This window comes from Plecotus auritus (genome assembly GCF_963455305.1).
Source record: "Plecotus auritus genome assembly, chromosome: 1".
Taxonomy (NCBI): domain Eukaryota; kingdom Metazoa; phylum Chordata; class Mammalia; order Chiroptera; family Vespertilionidae; genus Plecotus; species Plecotus auritus.
Window position 1 is genome coordinate 125,412,982 of NC_137770.1, and position 24,003 is coordinate 125,436,984.

The 24,003-nt window shown below is 40.6% G+C and overlaps 1 protein-coding gene across 1 annotated transcript; it reads right to left on the reverse strand.

Moving 5' to 3' along the window:
- Window positions 1-275: 275 nt before the first annotated feature.
- KLHDC2 (kelch domain containing 2) lies at window positions 276-22,337 on the reverse strand. The gene is made up of 13 exons (XM_080656646.1): window positions 21,956-22,337; window positions 18,932-19,011; window positions 17,032-17,149; window positions 15,096-15,211; window positions 14,731-14,812; window positions 12,065-12,148; window positions 11,305-11,385; window positions 11,172-11,230; window positions 3,137-3,246; window positions 2,234-2,306; window positions 992-1,079; window positions 844-896; window positions 276-589 (listed from the first exon to the last, which is right to left on the reverse strand). The coding sequence occupies exons 1-13, from the start codon at window positions 22,106-22,108 to the stop codon at window positions 466-468; spliced, it is 1,221 nt and encodes a 406-aa protein (XP_080512772.1). The 5' UTR covers window positions 22,109-22,337; the 3' UTR covers window positions 276-465.
- Window positions 22,338-24,003: the final 1,666 nt, after the last annotated feature.

The window sequence follows — 24,003 nt, forward strand, 5'->3', positions numbered from 1 at the left end:
CTAAATTACTTTTTGAAAATAATAACTTCAACTTGGGGGTGGTATAAGTGTATGGATGATGTGTTGTGGAATTGTGCACCTGAAACCTGTATAATATTGTTAACTAGTGACAACCCAATACAATCTCAATAAGAGGGGGGAAAATAACTTCACCATTTTAAGTGGTAAGAATGTTTCTACCGATAGATATCTTGAAGTTATCAAAAAGGAAATATAACTACCATTCCTTGGGGTAAAGCCCAAGTATTAATTTTCCTTTGTTTTAACAGAAGACATTTTTACTGGTGTTAAATACATTTATTGTAAACTTTAGACACAAAAATAGGTTCTTTAGGCCATTCACATGCACAATAAAGCCAAAAAGCTGCAAAACTACACAATGCATATAACTATACAAATGATGCCACTCTGATGTTCACAGAATTGCTGTTCATGCAAGGTGTTCAGAGGCATGATCTATGAAACCTAAGACCCAGAAGTGTTGTTACTACCAAACCTCTGATGAACACTGTGAAGTAAGTGTTTTGGAAGGCAGTTCCACGAGTTGGCTAACATTTCTTTAAAGCAAATGACTGCTTCTAAGCTTAGCCTGAAAGAACAAGGAAAGAGAAAAATAATTTCACTTTGCTGTTTAGAAGTACCCTCACTTGATGAGCTATTAAAATAAAAAGAAAGAAACCATTTTCTTTAAAGGTTTTCATAGGAACTGGTTAGTTGGATCCATGAAAGGTTGTTAGTACCCTTTTAAATTATTCATAAACCTAGTTTTTCAAGAGCACTATTTTAAAGTGTTAAGAAACACAATTTTAAATACTCTGAAGTTCCGAGTAAAAAGCTACTTACCGTACAAGAGATTTTGGTTGAACTGAAAATATAAGTACTTCATTACTGTGTGCCTGAAAAATAGAAGAAAACATTAAAAAGCAAATACTTCACAAATAAGTTTCAGCAATATTATGAAGTCTCCTTTAACATAAGATAGTATACTTACAGCTCTGTGATGGACAAGAAGGTTATTGGCACACCCACCAAAAACAATTACTTCTCCTTCATCACTGGCACAAGCTGTATGCCATAATCTACATTCAAAACAAAAGCTTGAGTTTGCAGTCACCCAAAACACCAAGTTGAACATTTATACTACAGAATAGACTGATGAAATAAAGACTAGAGATCTTTAGTTCAGACCAAAACATCATGGTGTGAGAAGCAATTACCTGAAAGAAAAGTAGCCAATGCTAGAAAAAATCATTGATTTATTTGGATGTCAGCATTTCCTCTTTGGTCCAGAACTACTATGCAGTGAGGGGTTTGAACTGACACTGTTCTCTTGTTAGCATTACAGATCTGTGGGAGATGTGCGGTATATGGCCTCTTCCGCTTTTATAGGCAGGGCCAATTGGCCTTACACAAAACATCTGAGGGATGCTGAATCTGCCTCAGGAAACAAAGCATCTGAAGGCCTGGTGATTCTATGGAAAGAATATTTGTGCCAAATGGAGTCTTAGTGGCCTGACTATACTGAGGTTAGAGGCTTAGGAAAAATGCAGGTTGACATATCTTAATGTGCTTTGAACACCTAGTTTGATTATCATTTCCTTTCCAGTCTTTGTACAGTTCTTTTGAGGTTAACAACAAAAATAACTGAGTGTTTAATAGCCTCCTTTTTCAATGGCTTGACTTCTTATTCTTTGTTATGCAGTGCTATTGAAAATCTAACAGAAAGTTCTTGATTTTTTCCCCATATACATTAAGGTTTTGAAATTCTCTCCTTTCCAGTTCCTTTTTCTTTTTTCTTCTTTTTAATAGTAGCCTAGATGCAGTTCAGTTCACTTAGGTAAAGAACTTGATTATAAATGTTAACTGTATCAGTAATTTTATGATAAAGGAAAAAGTAAAAATCAAAATCCAGTCCTGTTTTTCAGAGATGATAGAAAAGAAAGCATCTGATACTAGGATGAGTTGGGGTGTTTTGTTTTTTTTTTTTCAAAAGGCTTATGTTAAACCTTAGTGAATGCAAGGGTATTTATCATTCTGTCTTGTACACCTCTGTAGACCTCATTAATTTAGTGTAAGAATTAACTTTTTTTAAAATATATTTTTTTATTGATTTCAGAGAGGAAGAGAGAGAGAAACATCATTGATGAGAGAGAACCATCGATTGACTGCCTCCTGCATGCCCCATACTGGGGACTGAGCCTGCAAGAGAATTACCTTTTTAAATAGTTCATACCTTGGTTTGTCAGTGTAGGGGTGATTAAACTGTAGCCATTCATTTTTACTGATACAGTAAGTCCAGGCATCACCTGATTGAAACAAAACAAAAAAAAAAATATGAAGTATGTTCTACCAATGTGATATTGATATTTAAAGGACACAGCTTTAGCAAGAAAAGTTATCAATCATATTGTGAGTAGATAAGAGAGAGTATATTTCCTTTTATCCTCTGCAATTAACCAAGTAAGCCCTTATATATTAGAGTCCTTCAGCAAGGCTTTTAAGTATTCCAGGGCATTTCTTTACAGAATGGATGTATGTCTTAGTATGAAAACAATTAATAGGGTTATGTTATAGGGTCAAAATTAATAGTAAACCTTCCAACCGACCCTATAGCCCTAATACATCCAAACAGACTTAATTTTTTCCAACTAAGTATATATGATGAATGATAATGATTTATCATATTTTTTTTAAAGAAGGAAGTTGAGAGGTGGTTTTAAATATGGTTTTTTAAATTGATTTCAGAGAGAAGAAGGGAGAGGGTGAGAGAGAGATAGAAACATCAATTCCTCCTGCATGCCCTCTACTGGGGATTGAGCCCACAACCCAGGCATGTGACCTGACTGGGAATCGAACCATGACCTCCTTGTTCATGGGTCGATGCTCAACCACTGAGACACACCAGCTGGGCTTTTTTTTTTTTTTTTTAATTTTTATTGATTTCAGAGAGGAAGGGAGAGAGAGAGAAACATGATGAGAATCACTGATTGGCTGCCTCCTGCACGCCCCCTACTGGGCCTCAAGCAACCTGGGCAGGTGCCCTTGACCAGAATCGAACCTGGGACCCTTCAGTCCACAGGCCCTATCCACTGAGCCAAACTGGCTAGGGCTGGGCTCATATTTTTAAACAACTTACTTAGTGGCTGTTTATCAGTGGTAAATCCTCCAAAGAGAAACAGATGATCTGAAGAAACTGGTGTCAGTGAGTGCCAAGATCGGCCAACTGGGCACATGCCTTGTGGAATTCTGAAAATAATAGCTAAGTTATAATACGGATTTCTAAAAGTAAAGAGATACTGAAGTTTTAAAATGTATATGGGATTAAAGAAAAAGACTTTAAATTTAAAAAGGCTTTTTGGTATTAACTTCATGCTTTAGAATTAACTATTTTCTTTGACAGTCAACTTTAGACCTTTTCTTTTCAACAAACATTGAGCACATACTATATGCCAGGCATACAGTTAATGGGAACTGGAAATACAGAAAATTTAAGCAAGTACATTTTATACTAACAACAGAGAAAAAGGAAAAAGCCATGGAAATGTTTTGAAAAACTTTTGTAAATAATTATCTAATGGGTGGAAAAATGGCAGCAGAATAGACAGACGTGTCCCGAGCCTTGTCCCAGAGCAGAGAGAAAGAACAGCTGAGGGTCGCATGGGGAGTGTTTATTGGAGAGTTAAGGGACAGCTATACTCCAGGAGAAGGTGGGGGACTGCTGGACGGGGGTCCCCTGACCAGGCAGCCCTAACTGCTACTGGGTTCCCTCCCGGAGCCACCGGCTCGGACGCGGAGACCGCGCCATCTTGAAGGGGAAAGTGGATGTTATTTGAAGCCTGAAAATCTACAACTGCGGCACCCACCGAACAGCTGCGAACCCCAGAGCACCAGTCCCCAATTGGCGCAAACACAGATTCAAAGGAGCTCTACACTCCACCACGGAAAGGTCAGATTTCACCTGGGATAAGGTGGCACGCGCACTGCGGGAGCTGGAGGACCGGGGAACGTCTGCACCTAGAAAAATCCGTGGCTGTTGAGGCTGGCGTGACCCGTGAATGGGGAAGGGGGTCCTCAGAGCTGCTAACAGAGGGGATCTCTAAAAAGCAACCCATTTTGATCTGACACAGAAGGACAGCCTAAACATTTTGGGAGTGTACCGGCTGCTTGGACACAAAGGGGAAAAGAGGATTGCGCAGGCTTGCGAGCAGGCTTGCGCGCAGACCCAGAGTTCGCACACTTGCGCTTTCTCTTCTTTGAATCCTTGCTTCTGATTACTGAGCCCAATACATAGGATCACCCACTTGGGGACACCCTAGGAGACTGCAGGGGAAAGTTGTTTTTCTGGAACCTGGGGATCAGAGAGGGGAGTGACCATCAGAGAACCAGCTCTGGGGCAGCCCACTACCACAAACCGGTATTGAGTGCCACAGGGAAAGCAGGATCTAAGCACAGGCTAGAGAGGACCTATAGACCCGGAGGTCAACCCAGAAACACTGCCACCCAGGGGCTGAATCACAAATTGACTCTTCTGTAATCACAAATAAAGGAATACAAGAAAGTAAGACACACCGCCTGCTTAAAAATCAGGACTGGCTTACAACACTGAGGAGCAGTGGAACGCATGGAACTGCAATACTGTCCTGACTGGGAAACAGGCGTGCCAAACAGAACAATAGAGGAAGTGAATGACCTTCACTACTGCACATTTTATTTTTATTTTTTAAATTTTTTTATTTCATCTTTTACTTAAACTAATTTTTTTCTTTTTTTCCTCACTTCATTTTAACTTTTTAATTATTACATTTTTATTTTCAATCAGTATTATTACTACTATTTTACCTTTTTTTAAAGGTGATTTTATTTTCTCTTTGACTTTGAGATTAGTGTTCTACATTCTATTTTCATCTTTCCTTTGGCATCATTCTACTCTATCTCAACTCTACCTTTATGCCATCACTCTCTTCCTAACTTTTGCCCTTTTGTTGTCCTGTTTCTCTTACCCTTTTCCTGCTTTAGATTTTCCCTATTCTTTCTTTTTACACCCCCCATTAAAATTTCACCCTACTTATATATCTAATTTCCAATCCCCTGCTCCAAGTGCATATACACCTCTCTCTTCTCTGTCTTCACTATCCGAAAAATTATTTTTCTCTCTGTCCTTTTGTTGTTGTTTGCTTGAATGTTGATTATATCGATTTTTTTATGCTTGTTTGTGAAACTGTTTTGCTTATTCTTTTTTTGTTTTCTTTTTGTTTGTTTTATTTTCGTTTGTTTTTTGAATCTGTTTTTACTCGCCTCGCTTGATATTAATTGTTGTTTGTAGTATCTATTAATCCCCAGGTACTTGTTGCTGGCATTTACTGGGATTAGTGGCTGTTCTATTGGAGTTTTCTGCCCATATATATAGTGTGTTCCCCTTTTCTTTCTTATTATCTTTCTTTTCTCTCTTACTTTTTTTTCCTTTTCCCAATTTCATTTTGACATTCCTTTTTTTTTTTTCTCCTTTCTCGCCTATCTTTTAATTTGCCCTTCTCTGGTGGTTACCTTTATTTGGGGTTATTAATGTCGTAAATACATTTCTGTTCAGTGCCTTGTGTGTTGTACCTGGTTGTGTTGTATTTTGTGCCTTTAAATCAACGCAGGAGAGAGAGAACTACATAACCAGACACCCAAGAAGAGAGACCATGGGGAGACAAAGAAACAGCCCACATATGAAAGAAAAGCAAGCATCACCAGAAAAGGAAGTAAATGAAATGGAGGCAAGCAACCTGCCAGAGAAAGAATTCAGAGAAATGGTCATAAGGTGGCTGAAAAGAATGGAAGACAAATTCGACAATATGAGTAAGAACCAAGAGGAAATGAAGAAGAACTAAGAAGAAATGAAAAATGACATCGCTGCTGTAAAGAACTCAATAGAAGCATCAAGAGTAGACTAGAAGAAGCAGAGGACCGCATCAGTGAGCAAGAAGACAAGGTAGGAAAAAATACCCAAGTAGAGCAGCTTCTAGAAAAAGAAATTAAAAAGCAGGAGAAGAGCCTAACGGAACTTTGGGACAACACGAAACAAAACAACATCCGCATAATAGAGGTTCCAGAAGGAGAGGAAACTGAGCAAGGAATAGAAAACCTGTTTGAAGACATAATGACAGAAAACTTCCCTGATATAGGAAAGAAAAAACCCATACAAATCCAAGAAGCTCACAGAGTCCCAAGCAAAATGAACCCTAAAAGACAGATGCCAAGACACATCATAATTAAATTGGCAAACACCGACGACAAAGTAAGAATCTTAAAAGCGGCCAGAGACAGAAAGTTACATACAAAGGAACCCCCATCAGAATAGTGACTGATTTCTCAACAGAAACTCATCAGGCCAGAAGGGAATGGAATGAAATATACGAAGTCATGCAAAAAAAAGGGTCTGAATCTAAGAATACTGTACCCAGCAAGGCTATCAATCAAAATTGAAGATGAAATCAGGAGCTTCACAGACAAAAAAGGACTAAGGGAATTTATTACCACCAAACCAGCAATGCAAGAAATGCTAAAGGGTCTGCTGTAAAAAAAAGAAATAGGAGTCGAAACCGGTTTGGCTCAGTGGATAGAGCGTCAGCCTGTGGACTGGAGGGTCCCAGGTTCGATTCCAGTAAAGGGCATGTACCTTGGTTGCGGGCACATCCCCAGTGAGGGGTGTGCAGGAGGCAGCTGATCGATGTTTCTCTCTCATCGATGTTTCAACTCTCTATCCCTCTCCCTTCCTCTCTGTAAAAACTCAATAAAATATATTTTTTAAAAAAAGAAATAGGAAGCGAAGAAGGAACACAGGGGTAAAGAATAAAAATGGTGACAAATAAGTTCCTATTAATAACTTTAAATGTAAATGGATTAAATGCCCCAATCAAAAGACATAGGGTAACGGATTGGATGAGAAAACATGACCCATATATCTGCTGTCTACAAGAAACCCACCTTAGAAAAAAAGACGCACACAGACTGAGGGTGAAGGCATTGAATAAGGTTTTTCAGGCGAATGGAAATAAAAAATAGCTGGGGTAGCAATACTTATATCTGACAAATTAGATCTCAAAGTGAAGGACATAACAAGAGATAAGGAAGGCCACTTCATAATACTAAAGGGAGCAATCCAACAAGAAGAAATAACTCTGGTAAACATATACGCACCCACTACAGGAGCACCCAAATACATTAAAAAAAAAAGTCCTGGAGAATATCAAAGGAGAGATTGACAGCAATAAAATCGTAGTAGGAGACTTTAATACCCCACTATCACCATTGGACAAATCCTCTAAACAAAAAATCAGCAAAGAAACATCAATCCTAAATGACTCACTAGACCAGATGGAATTAATTGACATCTTCAGAACATTTCGCCCCAAAGCCACAGAATATACATTCTTCTCAAGTGCACATGGGTCATTTTCAAAGATAGACCATATGTTGGGTCATAGCCAAAATCTCTTCAAATTCAAGAACATAGAAATCATATCAAGCATCTTCTCAGATCACAGTGGCATAAAACTGGAAATCAAGTATAATACAAACAATCCAAAGAAATCAAACATATGGAGACTAAACAGCATGGTAATAAACGATGATTGGGTTACCAGAGAGATCAAGGAAGAAATAAAAAACATCATGGCAACAAATGACAATGAAAATATAACAATCCAAAATCTATGGGACACAGCAAAAGCAGTCTTGAGAGGGAAGTTCATAGCTCTACAAGCCTACTGCAAAAAACAAGAACCAACGGTAATAAATTACCTAATCCTACAACTCAAAGAGTTAGAAATAGAGCAACAAGAAAAGCCCAGTGTAAGCAGAAGGAAGGAAATAATAAAGATCACAGCGGAGATAAAGGACATAAAGACAAAAAAAAAAAAAACAATACAAAAGATTAACAAAACCAAGAGCTGGTTCTTTGAAAGGATAAATAAGATTGATGACCCTCTAGCCAGGCTCACCAAGAAGCAAAGAGAGAGGACCCAAATAAACAAAATCAGAAATGAAAGAGGAGAAATAACAACAGACCCCACCAAAATACAAAGAATTGTTAAAAAATACTATGAACAACTCTATTCCAACAAACTGGACAACCTGGAGGAAATGGACATATTCCTAGAAAAATATAACCTCCCAAAACTCAATCAGGAAGAATCTAAACATCTCAATAGACCAATAACTATGGAAGAAATTGAAGCAGTCATCAAAAAGCTTCCAGCAAACAAAAGCCCGGGCCAGACGGCTTCACAGGGGAGTTTTACCAAACATTCAAGGAAGAACTAAAACCTATCCTCAGACTATTCCAAAAAATTCAAGAGGAAGGAACACTTCCAAGCTCCTTCTATGAAGCCAGCATCACCCTAATACCAAAACCAGATAAAGACAACAAAATGAAGGAGAATTACAGGCAAATATCTCTCATTAACGTAGATGCCAAAATCCACAACAAAATTCTAGCAAATCGGATCCAGCAGTACATCAGGAAGATCATACACCATGACCAAGTAGGATTTATCCCAGGAATGCAAGGATGGTTCAATATCCACAAAACAATAAACGTGATACATCACATAAATTGAGAGATGAAAATCACATAGTCATATCAATTGATGCAGAAAAAGCATTTGACAAAATCCAACACCCTTTCTTGATAAAAACTCTCAACAAGGTGGGAATAGAAGGATCATACCTCAACATAATAAAAGCTATTTATGTTAAACCCACAGCTAACATCATACTCAATGGGCAAAAACTAAAACCATTTCCCCTAAGAACAGGAACTAGACAGGTATGCCCACTCTCACCACTCCTTTTCAACATAGTACTAGAAGTATTAGCCATTGCAATTAGACAAGAAGAAGAAATAAAAGGCATCCAAATTGGAAAAGAAGAAGTAAAGCTGTCCTTATTTGCAGATGACATGATATTGTACATAAAAAAAAAAAACAAAAGACTCCATCAAAAAACTGATAGACTTAATAAATGAATTTGGCAATGTAGCAGGATACAAAATTAACGCCAAGAAATCTATGGCACTTCTATACACCAATAGTGAACTTACAGAAAGAGAGACTAAAAAAGCAATCCCATTTACCATCGTACCAAAAAATTAAGATACCTAGGGATAAACTTAACTAAGGAGGTAAAAGACCTTTTCAGTGCAGGACACTGAAAAAGGGATACAGGAACAAGTAAACAGATGGAAGAACATACCATGTTCATGGATTGGGAGAATCAACGTCATTAAATGTCCATACTACCCAAAGCAATCTATAGATTCAATGCACTCCCCATTAAAATACCAACAGCATATTTCATAGACCTAGAAAGAACTCTCCAAAAATTCATCTGGAATAAAAAAAGACCCTGAGCCCTAGCTGGTTTGGCTCAGTGGATAGAGCATCAGCCTGTGGACTGAAGGGTCCCGGGTTCGATTCCAGCCAAGGGCACATGCCTGGGTTGCAGGCTCAATCACCAGTAGGGGATGTGCAGGGGGCAGCCGATCAATGATTCTCTCTCACCATTGATGTTTCTATCTCTCTCTCCCTCTCCCTTCCTCTCTGAAATCAATAAAGAAATATATTTTTTAAAAAAAGAAATAAAAAAGACCCTGAATAGCCACAGCAATCCTGAGAAAGAAGAACAAAGTAGGTGGGATCTCAATACCAGATTTCAAGCTGTATTACAAAGCCACTGTTCTCAAAACAGCCTGGTACTTGCACAAGTACAGGCATATAGATCAATGGAATAGAATAGAGAACCCAGAAATCAACCCAAATCACTACGCTTAATTAATATTTGACAAAGGAGGCATGAACATACAATGGAGTCAAGACAGTCTCTTCAATAAATGGTGTTGGGAAAATTAGATACATGCAAAAAAATGAAACTAGACCACCAACTTACACCATACACAAAAATAAACTCAAAATGGATACAGGACTTAAACACAAGACGGGAAACCATAAAAATACTAGAGGAATCCACAGGCAGAAAAAGCTCTGACATATGCCGAAGCAATTTCTTCACTGATACTGCTCCTAGGGCAATGGAAACTGAAGAGAAAATAAACAAATGGGACTACATCAAAATTAAAAGCTTTTGCACAGCAAATGAGACCATCAATGAAACAACAAGAAAGCCCACTGCATGGGAGAACTTATTTGCCAATGATATCAACAATAAGGGTTTAATCTCCAACATTTACAGGGAACTCATGCAGCTTAACAAAAAGAAGATAAACCCAATAAAAAAATGGGCAACTGATCTAAATAGACACTTTTCGAAAGAAGACAGAAGGAAAGCTAAGAGACATAAGAAAACCTGCTCAAAGTCACTAATCATCAGAGAGATGTAAATCAAAACAACAATGAGATACCATCTCACAGCTGTCAGAATGGCTATTATCAACAAGTCAACAAATGACAAGTGCTGGTGAGGATGCGGAGAAAAAGGAACCCTCATGCACTGCTGGTGGGAATGCAGACTGGTGCAGCCACTGTGGAGAACAGTATGGAGTTTCCTCAAAAAACTAAAAATGGAACTCCCACTTGACCCAGTGATCCCACTTCTAGGAATATATCCCAAGAAATTAGAAACACGAATCAGAAAGGATATATGCACCCCTATGTTCATAGCAGCACAATTCACCATAGCTAAGATTTGGAAACAGCCTAGGTGCCCATCAGCAGATGAGTGGATTAAAAAACTGTGGTACATCTACACAATGGAATACTACACTGCGGTAAAAATGAAGGAGTTCTTACCATTTGCAACAACATGGATGGAGCTGGAGAGCATTATGCTAAGTGAAATAAGCCAGGCAGAGAAAGATAAATATCACATGATCTCACTCATTTGTGGAATATAATGAACAACATAAACTGATGAACAAAAATAGATCCAGAGACAGAGAAACATCAATCAGAACGTCAAACCTCAGGGAAGGTAGGGGAGGGTGGGGGTAAGGGGGAGAGATCAACCAAAGGACTTATATGCATGCATGTAAGCCTAATCAATGGACACAGACAACAGGGGGGTGGGGGCATGAATGGGAGGTGAGGGGTAATCGGGGAATAAGGACACATATGTAATACCTTAATCAATAAAGAAATTAAAAAAAAAATAATTATCTACGTGATACCTACAATTCATTCCACTCCCATGTATCCAGATTAAGATAGTGAAGATCATTCATTCTAGCATCCTAAAAAAGGATAATTAAATAGTTACCATTTTGAATAATTCAAAGCAAGTCATTGAAACTGTTTATATACTCACCCGATATCTGCCTCCAAATACAAAGCCCTTGTTTCCAACTGTTGCACAGGCATGGGCAGCGCGAGGTGAAGGTGCTTTACCCTATTAGTTATGAAAGCAATTTAATAAATAAGTGAACGTTTTATAAATACCAGAGTCTTCAATACATGAATATACTCATATAATAATGGCTAATATGTCTCAGGTGCTATGTTAAGTGCTTTGTAGTATTAAGTCATTTAATCCTCATATGTTCTACGGTTACAACGGTTTGGGCTGAGGATACTTGAATGACAAACCACTTTCCACATAAGAATATGCAGACACTTGAGCTTTCCAGCTGAAGTATAGACTTCTAGTCAATAGCAGTACTAAAGCAGACTAGTAAAACTGGGAATTTTAATTTTACATTTTTGAGGTGTATTACTAAATGAGCTAGTTAATAAACAGAATGCTTGTTTTATTTTTATCTAAACGCTAGCACATTATATGACATCTTTATCGGGGGAGAAAGAAACTGATATTTGAGGAACTTAAATTCCAAGATAGTGCTAGGTCATTTATTACAAACATTAGCACTCAGTATCTATTAGATAATAGATGCTGGGTTGGTCTACACATTCATTAAACTTTTCTGAGTTCTAGAGTGCTTGGAGAATTATGAAAGCTATGGCCCTTCTCCAGAAAACAAAAAAATGAACTATCAATATTAACACCACCTCCCAACTTCCCTTCTCTAAATAGTCATGCTTTAATAACCCATTATTCTTCAGTAACTCACAGTAGTTATAGGCTGACTCCAGATAAATGTTTCAGTGTCTAAAATATGTACATGATCATTCCATCCTCTTGGGTGACTTGAATTCTACAGAAAATAGTTATTTTACAATTATTTTACAAAGAGTGTTTGCAAAGTTATATATCCTTGGTCTGATTTATTAATTATTAACAAAATGAACAAAACTATTACCAAACAAAATATTATTTCAACATACTAAGTAGGTGATATACAAATATGAAACTTCACTTACCCAGAGAGAAACCAAGATGGCGGCATAGGTAAGCACCTAAACTGCTGCCTCGCACAACAATTTAAAAACTACAACTAAAAGACAGAACGGACACCATCCAGAACCACAGGAAGGCTGGCTGAGGGGAAATTCTATAACTAGAAGGAAAGAGAAAAGCTCACAGAGAATTGGAGGTACAGCAAAGGGTCTTTGTGCGCGCAGAGAGGAAGGGCGGCTGAGAGCCTAGCTGACTTTCTCTGGCAGAAGAGGGAAGGAAGCCACCGACCGCACTGAACCCCAGTTCTGACTGCACTGAACCCCAGTCCCGGGCAAAACCCCGTGGACCCATGCTCATACAGGGTGAGTCTGGACTGTCAGGTAGAGAGAAAGGCACCCGGAGACTCGGAGATCCAGGGGAGACCCGGGGGAGCCCCGGTGGGCAGGGGTCTGGAGGCGCGCACGCCAGTGTGCACAAAGGCTGCGGAGGTTGCCACAGGCTTTCCCTAGCAGAAGGGAGTCGGAAGCTCCTGACTGCACTGAGCCCCAGTTCTGACTGTACTGAACCCCAGTTCCAGGCGAGCCCCTGGGGACCCATGCTCTTACGGGGGGGAATCTGGACTCTCGGGCAGAGACTCGGGAGCCGGGGAAGGCAGAGGTCTGGAGGCGCATGCGTGCCTGTGCGCACAAAGGCTGCGGAGGTTGCCACAGGCTTTCCCTAGTGGAAGGGAGTCGGAAGCTCCTGACTGCACTGAGCCCCAGTTCCAGGCGAGCCCCTGGGGACCCACGCTCTTGTGGGGGGAATCTGGACTCTCGGGCCGAGACTCGGGAGCCGGAGAAGGCAGAGGTCGGGAGGCGCGTGCGCGCAAGGGCAAGGCTGACGGGAAGCCAAGACTGTCTGCTCCACCCTGAGACTCCACCCCATTCAAACTGAGCACAGAGGCTTTTGCAATTTGGAAAGTCTAATCATATAAGGCTGTCTCCAGCACCGAACTTCTCCCAGCGTAGACACAGCTGATCCTCACAGCCAACTGGCCTGGAGGTCAATTCCTCCCAGTGATACCAACAACAATCAAGACAACTACAACAAGGCTGTACACACAGTCCACAAAGGGTTGCCCCAAGAGTGTCCACCTCAGGTTAACTGGGGAGGCAGACCCACTGGGCCATATAGGAAACCTAGCACACAAATCTACCCTACCAACTCAGGGAAGCAGTGAAAATGCGGCGTCAAAGAAACAGATCACAAACGAAAGAAATGGAGGAAAACAAACGACTGGATATAGAATTCCAAACCACGGTTATAAGGCTTTTCAAGAATATCCTAGAAAAGGCCGATAAATATAACGAGACCCTCAAAGATATGAAAAAGGACCAACTAGAAATTAAACATACACTGACTGAAATAAAAAATATTATACAGAGACCCAACAGCAGACTAGAGGAACACAAGAATCAAGTCAAAGAATTGAAATACAAAGAAGCAAAAAACACTCAACTGAAAAAGCAATAAGAAAAAAAAATCCAAAAAGTTGAAGATAGTGTAAGAAGACTCTGGGACAACTTCAAGCGTACCAACATCAGAATTATGGGGGTGCCAGAAGAAGAGAGAGGGCAAGATACTGAAAACCTATTTGAAGAAATAATGACTGAAAACTTCCCCCACCTGGTGAAAGAAATAGACTTACAAGTCCAGGAAGCGCACAGAACCCCAAACAAAAGGAATCCAAAGAGGACCACACCAAGACACATCATAATTAAAATGCCAAGAGCAAAAGACAAAGAGAGAATATTAAAAGCAGCAAGAGAAAAACAGTTAATTACCTACAAGGGAGCACCCATACGATTGTCAGCTGATTTCTCAACAGAAACTATGCAGGCCAGACGGGAGTGGCAAGAAATTTTCAAAGTGATGAATAGCAAGAACCTACAACCAAGATTACTCTACCCAGCAAAGCTATCATTCAGAATGGAAGGGCAGATAAAGAGTTTCACAGATAAGAAAAAGCTGAAGGAGTTCATCACCACCAAACCAGTATTATATGAAATGCTGAAAGGTATTCTTAAAGAAGAGGAAGAAGAAAAAAGTAAATATAAAAATTATGAACAACAAATACATATCTATCAACAAGTGAACCTAAAAATCAAGTGAATTAAAAACCTGAGGAACAGAATAATCTGGTGAATATAATAGAATCAGGGGCATAGAAAGGGAGTGGACTGATAATTCTCAGGGGGAAAGGGGTATGGGGGAGTTCAGGAAGAGACTGGACAAAAATCATACACCTATGGATGAGGACAGTGTGGGGGAGGTAAGGGCAGAAGGTGGGGTGGGAACCGGGTGGAGGGGAGCTTTGGGGGGAAAAAGGAGAAACAATTGTAATAATCTGAATAAAGATTTATTTTAAAAAAAAAAAAGAAAGAAAGAAACTTTACTTACCCAAAAAGATGTTTCATCGAATTCAAAAGTTCCCAATACTTTATCTTCAGGTAAATATCCATACCCTCCAAAAAATATTAACCTATTATATTAAAACAAAAACTTAAGTCATTAAAATTCAGATATGCAAGTCAGTATACAAGAGATTTTTCTTCTTTGTTACATGAGTTGCAAAGGCACAGTTGAGTATACGAAAATACTCATAATAATGGCTATATGTCTCAGTGCTATGTTAAGTGCTTTGATGTATTAATTCACTTAATCCTCATTCATTCTACAGTTACAAAGGTTATTGGCTAAAGATACTTGAAGGCAAACCATTTTCCACATAAAACCCCAAACCTGTAGTGCTGCTACTAACTCACCTGTTTTTATATACCCAGACACCAAGTTTATCCTTTGACGACGGAGGAATTCCTTGGCAATCAATTCTTTCCCACTGTAATACTCTGTCTGTAGACCTTAAATCCAGCATGTAGAACTGTCAAAAGCAATGGTTTCAGTTAGATTTGGTTATGTGAAAAATTTAACCTTGGTATTTAATTTTGCTGTGGTTTATAATAAGAATGTCATCTTATTCAATACTACATACGTGTCTACAAACTGTTCTTGAGTCCAGAATATAAGTTACCTAAGTCACTAAAAGCATCCTGTTTAGTTCAGCTAATTTTTTTTTCCCACAGCCACACTTTTTTGGTGAAGGAATAGAAGTATATTGGTTTACATTCTGTGCTTTAGATAGGCACTTAGAGTTTACTAATCTAATTTATGGTAATCAGGATGGTATTATAAAAAAAAAAATCAGACTCAACAATTGCACTCCAAATTCAACTTAACAAACATGTCTTATGTGCCTACTTAACTCTAGGAGCTAAGGACAAATCTTAAAAGATAAAGCATCTTTAAGGGTTCACATCCAGGTGCTTGAATAAATTTGACATATATATATATATATATATATATATATACACACACACACACACACACACACACACACACACACATATACACACACACACATATATATGTCAAATTTATATGTGTGTGTTTTTATTTTTATTTTTTTTACTTATGACTCCCAAGCCACTTGATATATTAGTGACTACAATTTCTCTGAAAGCCACAGCTCTCTTTCCCAAGCTTCCTCATGGTGTGCAAAATTATTTTTCTCCTTGGCCCTAAAAAATACATGGTTCAACTACAACCTATAGCTGTGCTTCAGAACCCTTTCTTTAAACAAAATCTTTAAGTAAAAGCCTAAAATATAAAAACAAAAATGGTGCTACTCTTGTTAAATTGGTAGCAGAAGGGGTGGTCTGGAGCCACCTAATACCATTATGCTCCTCTCACAGGTGCCCTGGAATTCCTAGGAGCAGTTGGAAACCATCTCAGCCATATGCTCCATCTATATTGGACCATTTGACATTTCCATGAACAACATATTTGTATACACTTCTGCATCTTGATACCTATATCTTGGCTCCCCCTTCGAACTGTATTATTCAATTCAAGCATCACCTTCCTACCAAACACAATGTCAAGGAGTCTTTTTCAGATTCAGAAATATTTACTGAACTATTACAATAGCCAGGCTCTGTATCTCTGTACCATATGCTACTAAAATCATTTACCTGTTATATGTGTCCCTTCTAGAATGAGCTCCAGGAGGCACAGACTCATTCATCTTTGAGTCTCCAATGTCTAACCAAGTGCTCAGCATAGAAGGTGCCAATGAAGTTGCCAAATAAATTTATGAGTCTACCTAGATCATAAGCACCTTTCTGATTGATTTCATCTGTCTACTGGCCTGAGAGAACAACTGATCATCTTTTTCCTATTTGGGTAAAACATGAACAAAGTCTGAATAACAGTATCTCATGGGGCCAGAACATAGAAATGTTAGTATATACAATTTTGTCAGTATTAATTTATCCTTATGGCTTTCTGAGTGGTGGCCTGTTAATTTTTACCCTGCCCGCCCCCATGATTACCTCGTTTTCATCTAATTTACTGTTATTCATCTAACACTCCAGGTTGCTAAAAGAACAAGTAGCTGCAAAGAACACAAAGAAAAACAACATAGGAAGTTACTGCACACAAGTTACCAACCAAGTTGATTTTATAAAAGACCTAGATAAATACAAACTAGTAGACAAAATACTGAAATGCACATTCATACCATAATCAAGTACACGTATTTTTTAACTGGGACAGGAATAACTATGAGCTAACCATAGATGTCTAAAGTTGTCTAAAAAAAGAATAAAACTGCCTTGAACCGTAACCCTTAGAAACACTAACCTTATTCGTGTTGCCTCGCGAATGGTGTCCTCCAAACAAGTACAGCGCCCTGTCTACACACACAGCACAGCTTCCTGACATGGAAGGAGGAACATCACCTTCAGCGTTCATTTTTTTCCTGAGGGGAAAGCAATGTAAATAAGCCTCCCAAAAGGGAAAAGCAAAAATATTTTTATTTTTCTTCTACTTCGATTCCCACAATAAAGGGGAAAAAATAAAATGAACAGGTTGACTAGATCATGTCTAGGGTCTCATCAAGCTCTAAAATCAATTCAAAGAAAGAGCTCTTTTCTCTTCATTCCACAGGCTTTGCCAGCTGGTGGTCCTGCACAGAAGCAGAATGAGAGCTCCTAAAAGCTACAGTGTCACATTACTCTAGGAGCACACCATTTTAGGTTTTTTAAACTAAATTGTTTGCTTTTTATTTACATGGCCATAAAGTGGTTGTTTTGTTTTTGTTCTTGAGTGGGCCAGGCAAACAACGTCCCAGTCCTGACAGATTAATTCAGTAGGTGTTTTTTACTCGGTCACCGTTAGCCATTCAAATGAATCTGATTCAGACTGTATGTAATACTCCAGACACTTAAGTAGTCCTTACTATAGGTTAGGCACTGCTCCCAGTGCTTTGCATACTTTGACACATTCTGAATCTAAAAACAAAGCAGAATCAAAACTAATTAAGAAACAGAAGATTCAGAATATTAGTAGGTCACTCAAGGTCTTCTCACAATATCACTTTATAATAAGGTTTTATGTTTTAATAGGCTTTTTTTAAATTATGGGGCCGATTTATTATTTTTATTTATTCATTTATGTTTTTATTCCTCACACGAGGATATTTTTCCATTGACTTTTTAGAGAGCAGGAAAGACAGAAATATCGATGTGAGAGAAACACACCGATTGGCTGCCTCCTACATGAGCCCACCAGGCCCCGGGCCAGGAGGAGCCTGCAACCGAGGTACATGCCCTTGACCGGAATCAAACCTGGGACCCTTGAGTCCCCAGGCTGAGGCTGTATCCCTGAGCCAAACCGGCTAGGGCTATGGGGCTGATTTTTAAAAATATGTAGAATTCCATATTACAGGGATACTATTACATATTTCCAATTATCTAGAAAAAGATTGGCAAACAGCTCAGAAAACACTGATTAACTATGTACAGAAGAATCCTAACATGCTTAGTTTAACTGTTAAATCCAGTGGGAGTACTATTCCAGTTCTGAGGTCTAGAATATGTAACATATGTAAAGCACCAAGTTCTCACAATGCAAACCGAGGGGGAGACTACTTCATAGATCCTCAAACACGACTAACCCAGCCTTTTGAGAATCAACATTAACCCTGCCACAAACATAGTCTTGAGTCCCACTGTCATGAGACTAGCAAAAGACCCTTTCAGCATATCCCCGAGGAAGGCAAATTTAAGTTAGTTTTGTTTTTTAAACAAAACATACTATTTCATGGAGATTTTAATGTTAGAACTCATTAAAATAAAATACCATCTTTATTTCTAGTACATACAATCTATAATTTTTTGCACTCAAGATGCCACATAACAAAAGACATAATCTTGAAAAATACATATTTGGAACTTTTGTTGTATTTCCATTCCAGGATCTGAAGCTTCTACCTCTATTTTAATAATACTATGATACTTTATAGAGCCCTGAATAGAAATTTCTCTAAGGATCATAAAAATATCTAGTAATTACTGATATTTCTGAAGAGATGCTAAAGAGTAAGCTTAGCAGCTAGGCCAAACTAACACAACACTTTTCAGAACATATAGCTTAGCATCTTTAACTAAAATGTTTTTATTCATTAGAATGGGCTTTACAGAGTTTCTTTTTGTTTGCAACATTATTTGAATGTTTTAGTCCCTCTTATAAATCCAATTACCATCTTCCAGTCTCCATGTTGTAGATCCATAGTTCTTCTCTAGGCAGATAAAAGTCATATAATCCTCTGACTTGGTTACTCTAAGAACCAAAAAGAGAAAATTGAAAATATAAAAAATAATTGGTATTCTAAAGAGGCACTATTGTATGTTTTTTTCATATCTATCTTATTTGAGATACTGAGAATTATGGAAAATTAAATAGGTCCAACAAATCCATCAAATGCACAGTCCTCCCTACCCCATGCTACATACTCAAAGTAATGCTTACTATAGACAGCTCTTTTTTTTTATTTTAATGTATTTTATTGATTTTTTTTTTTTACAGAGAGAAAGGGAGAGGGATAGAGAGCTAGAAACATCGATGAGAGAGAAACATCGATCAGCTGCCTCCTGCACACCTCCCACTGGGGACGTGCCCGCAACCAAGGTACATGCCCTTGACCGGAATCGAACCTGGGACCCTTTAGTCTACAGGCTGACGCTCTATCCACTGAGCCGAACCGGTTAGGGCTATAGACAGCTCTTATTTCCAATTTCTGATAGAGCAGTTACCATGGTGTAGGTGCAGTGGTGCAGGAAGTTAAGAGATCGCCAGGAAATCTCCAAGGCTACTTGATCCTGAACAGGCCATGCACCAAATGTCAGTTGCATGGCTTCAAGAGAGAGTATCCCTGTGCAGTGGTCAGCAAACTAAAGAAAAGTCTACCTTTAACTCTTCACCCACACTGGCACGTGATGTATAGTTTTCTAGCCATTGTTTCCTTTAACCCATTCATTCTCTACCAAAATGCAGAGAGGGTAGCACTGCAAATATGCAAATATTAAGTCTTTATACAATATTTTAAGTTCCTTGTTCTCCATTTCCTTCAGGTAATAATTTTTAACAGACTATGTGTACCACATGCTCTTAGAGCTAGATGAGTGCTACCCATGGACTGCTTTATTTAACCCTCACAACCACCCATAAAAGTAGTTGGTATTTCAAGAAAACAGGTTTTTTAGAGAGGTGATATGCCAAAGGTACTTAGCAAGTAATAGTGGAACCAGGATTTCAGCCTTCTTTCCCTGAATTTGCAACTTCAACTGCTATCTGACCTCTCCAGCCTTTGAGCCTCGCTGGCCACTTTCTGAACAATGTCAACATACAGTCAACAATTGCAGTTCACTGAGAATGGGTGTCAGAGTCCAATAAACTTGAGTATTATATGGGAATAGAGCACCCGGCCATGTGAACTTTTTGCTTTTCACTCCACCACTTGCAAAGGGAAAGGCTAAAAGACAGGGGGGCTGACCCTGAGTAGATGAGCCTGGCCTAGAGGGAAACGGACTACTGTGTGAGAAGCTATGGTTTACTGTCTTCAAAACCATCTCCAAGAGCTTCCTGTGCCTACTCTCAGGGTTCTGGCCAATATGTGGATAGCCTGTTTTTAACCACCCACCTAGTTCACTGCTATGCCTCAACCCTGCCTCAGCCCTCAGCATCCAGTACCTCAAAAACAGCATCAGAAATATTCCACCCTGACTACCCCACACCTCCCCACGCCCAAAGAAAGTCCCATTCCCTCAATGCTGATTTTTACAGACAGAATTTTAAATAAAGTAGTTTAGACTGAAATATGATTGACCAACAGGTTTACTTTTCTCCTTGGGAGTTACTTACATTTCAGTAAGAGTCACCACATACCTACCCCCTTCCTCTTAACAAGTACCCTCTAAACACCTACTCATTAGAGGCTGAGGAAAACACAAATTAGATTGGCAAAAAAAAAAAAAATACTTTTGTTGTTAAACTACACGAAATAATCAAGACTGCTACAGCACTTTATCACATCTACCCTTTGAGTCATCTCAAAAGCTGTCAACTATGATCAGATCAACTACCATGAACTGACATTTACTGCCAGAGTCACAAAACAAGTCATCAAAGGAACAGGTGTAGTGGACTAGATTTCAAACAAATGGGGGAGGGAGGAGATCATTTTTTCCTCGATACGTTTTCATTGATTTTTAGAGAGAGGAAGGGAGAGAGAAATATCCATGTGAGAGAGACATGGATTGGTTGTCTCCCATACGCACCCCAACCAGGTACCCAACCTGAAACCTGGGCATGTGCCATGACCTGGAATGGAACCAGCGACCTTTCAGTGCAGGAGAGGATGCCCAACCGAGCCGCTCGCGCCAGGGCTAAGACAAAAAGGGTCTAAAAAGAATGCCTTTGGTAGGAATGCATTAGAGCCAACTGAACAGATGACACAATTCTAGAATGTGGAGTGTTATTGGGAAGTTCTAAAGAGCAAAAGAGGAGAACTAGTGGGCAAGGTTTAACGTGGGGAGGAGTCCCCAGGTAGAGGTAGAGAAGAAATGCAACTGGCAACTAATTACATTGTTTATTATTAGGATCAAGGAGCTGTTGATACTTTTGGTTACTGGTGGAGCGTTTCCATTAATTTTCTTAATAGAGTTTTTTTTCTGAAAAATTCCAGCCCTGTCTCAGCGGGAACCAACCCTAAAATGTTCGAACAACAGAGTGATGGCCATCCGCACAGGTGTGGCGGGACCAGGGGCGGGCGGGGAGGTTAGAGGAGGCGATGACTCCTGCGACCTCGCACAACTCCAGGGGGGGTTGCCTACACCCCAGCCACCCCGTAAGTGGCCAACGGTACCGGTGGGCCCAAGACCTCGGTTCCGCACACCGCCAGCTCTTACACACACCCCAACTTTTAAATAAAAACACGGCTAGGCATCAGGCGCCGCCCAACGTGCCCTCGCCCCAAATAACGCTCCGAGTTCCAACAGCCTCGCCACCGCGAGCAGCGGAGAGGGTGCCGGCGGCGCGGGCGGGAGGTCGGCGTGACAACAGCCCAGGAGCCTTGGGACTGGCCCCGGGGTTCGAGAGAAGGTTCCCACACGCGGGGAAAACAAAAACAAGCTGGGGGGGGGGGGGACCCAAGGGTCAGTCGCGACGTGGGGCGCGGAGCCGGACCCGGTAACCCCGAGCGACGCCGCGGCCGGGCCCCACTGACCTTGTAGCCGCCCCAGACGAACATGTGGCGCCCGTCGCCGACGGCTACGTGGCCGCTGCGCTCAGCGGGGCAGGCGAGCTCCGCGGCCTCACAGCTCTCGTAGGCCGGCCCTGGCAAGTCGTCCGCCCGCGGATCGTCGTTGCCATCAGCCATCTTGAGGCTGCACTTTTGTTCACTAACAATCCCCACCGCGGCGAGCGGAGAACAGACAAAGGAAACGGGAGAAAGAAATGAGCCGCGGCGAAAGGGACGGCGTTGAGGCCGCCCCTCGCCGCCCGCGCTCCGTCCGTCCGGCCCCTCGGAGGACGGCCCCTCGGAGCCAGGTCGCGGGCGGGGCGGCGGGGCGGCGGGGAGGGGCGCGCCCAGGGTCGGTGCCGCCTCCAGCCGTGCGCCCCGCCCCCGCCTCCGAGCCCTGGTTTACGCCGCGGCCGGAACCTCCCGTTTCGCTGAGGCCACCGCTGGGCTCGAGCAGCGCTGCCCAGGCTCAGCGCCCCCAGTGCCCGGTCCGCCTGCCGCCGAGCTCGCACCTCCGCCCAGGCCAGGGCCCCGAGCTGTGCCCCGAAGTTCCACGCGCCCCCGAGCCGCCTCCCACGGCGGGCGCTGCAAGGCTGCGCTGCTCTCCAGCCAGGGTTTCTCAAAGCCTTTCTTCTCCAGAAATTCCCTCAAAGGGTGCGCAGCCTGTAAAGGGGTAGTGAAATTGCCCAGCTGCTATGTTCTGGTCTCAGCCTCTCCAAGGGAACCGTGCCCGGCTGCCCTGTGGACACGAGGAGACGCGCCTCGCCCCTTCCGTGCCACACGCCACCCAAGCTCTTTTGGTTCAACAGAGACGATATATATATATATATATATATATATATATATATATATACACACACACACACACACACACACACACACACACACGTGTGTGTGTGTGTGTGTGTGTATTTAATTTATTTCAGAGAGGGAGAGAGAAACATCAATGATGAGAATCATTGATTGGCTGCCTCCTGCACGCCCCACACTGGGGATGGAGCCTGAAACCGGGATGCGCCCTGACCAGAACCCGAGATCCTCAGGTCCACAGGCCCAAGCTCTATACACTGAGCCAACTGGCTAGGGCTTCAGCAGAGATCTTGATTTAGTTTGAAAAATCACTCGAAAAGCGTTTCAAAACCCACCACTGCCCAGCCATTCAGGCGAATCATGATCACACACAATGACACGGTTTTCTCTTACATTTCAATTAGGTCAAGAGCAAGTTCAGAATTATTATAATATAAACTTGATTTCTCTCCTGTAAAATAGGACTGGACTAGAATACACCTAAATCCCTTATCTAATGGTGCCTCTGATTTGGATGAATTTGGTGAGGGGAGTGTACTTGATTATCATCTCTTCCCATCTTCACGCTGGAATCAGTATTTAGAAGGAATATTCTGTACAACCAAGGGCTTAACTTTTCATAGCCTGAAACTCCTTCCCTAGCCACTGCCTGTCTAACAACTTAGCAGAATCTGTGATAGCAGTGCTTAAAGGCAAATATATAGGGTGTCCCCCAAAAATGTATACACACTTTGAATAATTATTAATTCCAATATTTCTTTCTTTGAAAATTCCAATAGAATGACATTAATACCATGGAAAAACAAGCACCAAAAAAGGTGCACAAGGGGCATTATTTGTTTCTTAAAATTGCTGCTTTTCCTTTAAAAATGTTCTGAAATCAAAATTCTAAGTTGTCAGTGTATACTACCCTGAAAAGTATGCTTAGTGTGCTTATTTCCTCTCTCACACACATACACACAACGTATTGGTGAGAACATCACTTTGTGCCTGTGCTGACAGCATGAAGTTCTAAAGAATATTTTAGGCTTCTATCAAAAGGTTAATAATTTTTTTAAATGTTTGTGCAAAGATACTATTTTGAAAAAATGTACACTAGTTTTGGTGTGCTATTTACTGTATCATACTGAAGAATATCCTGAGAGACATCATAAAGATGGCCAGAAATTCTTTTTCCTTCAGAACCAGACTGGAGACCTATTTTATGAACCACCAGAACAAAA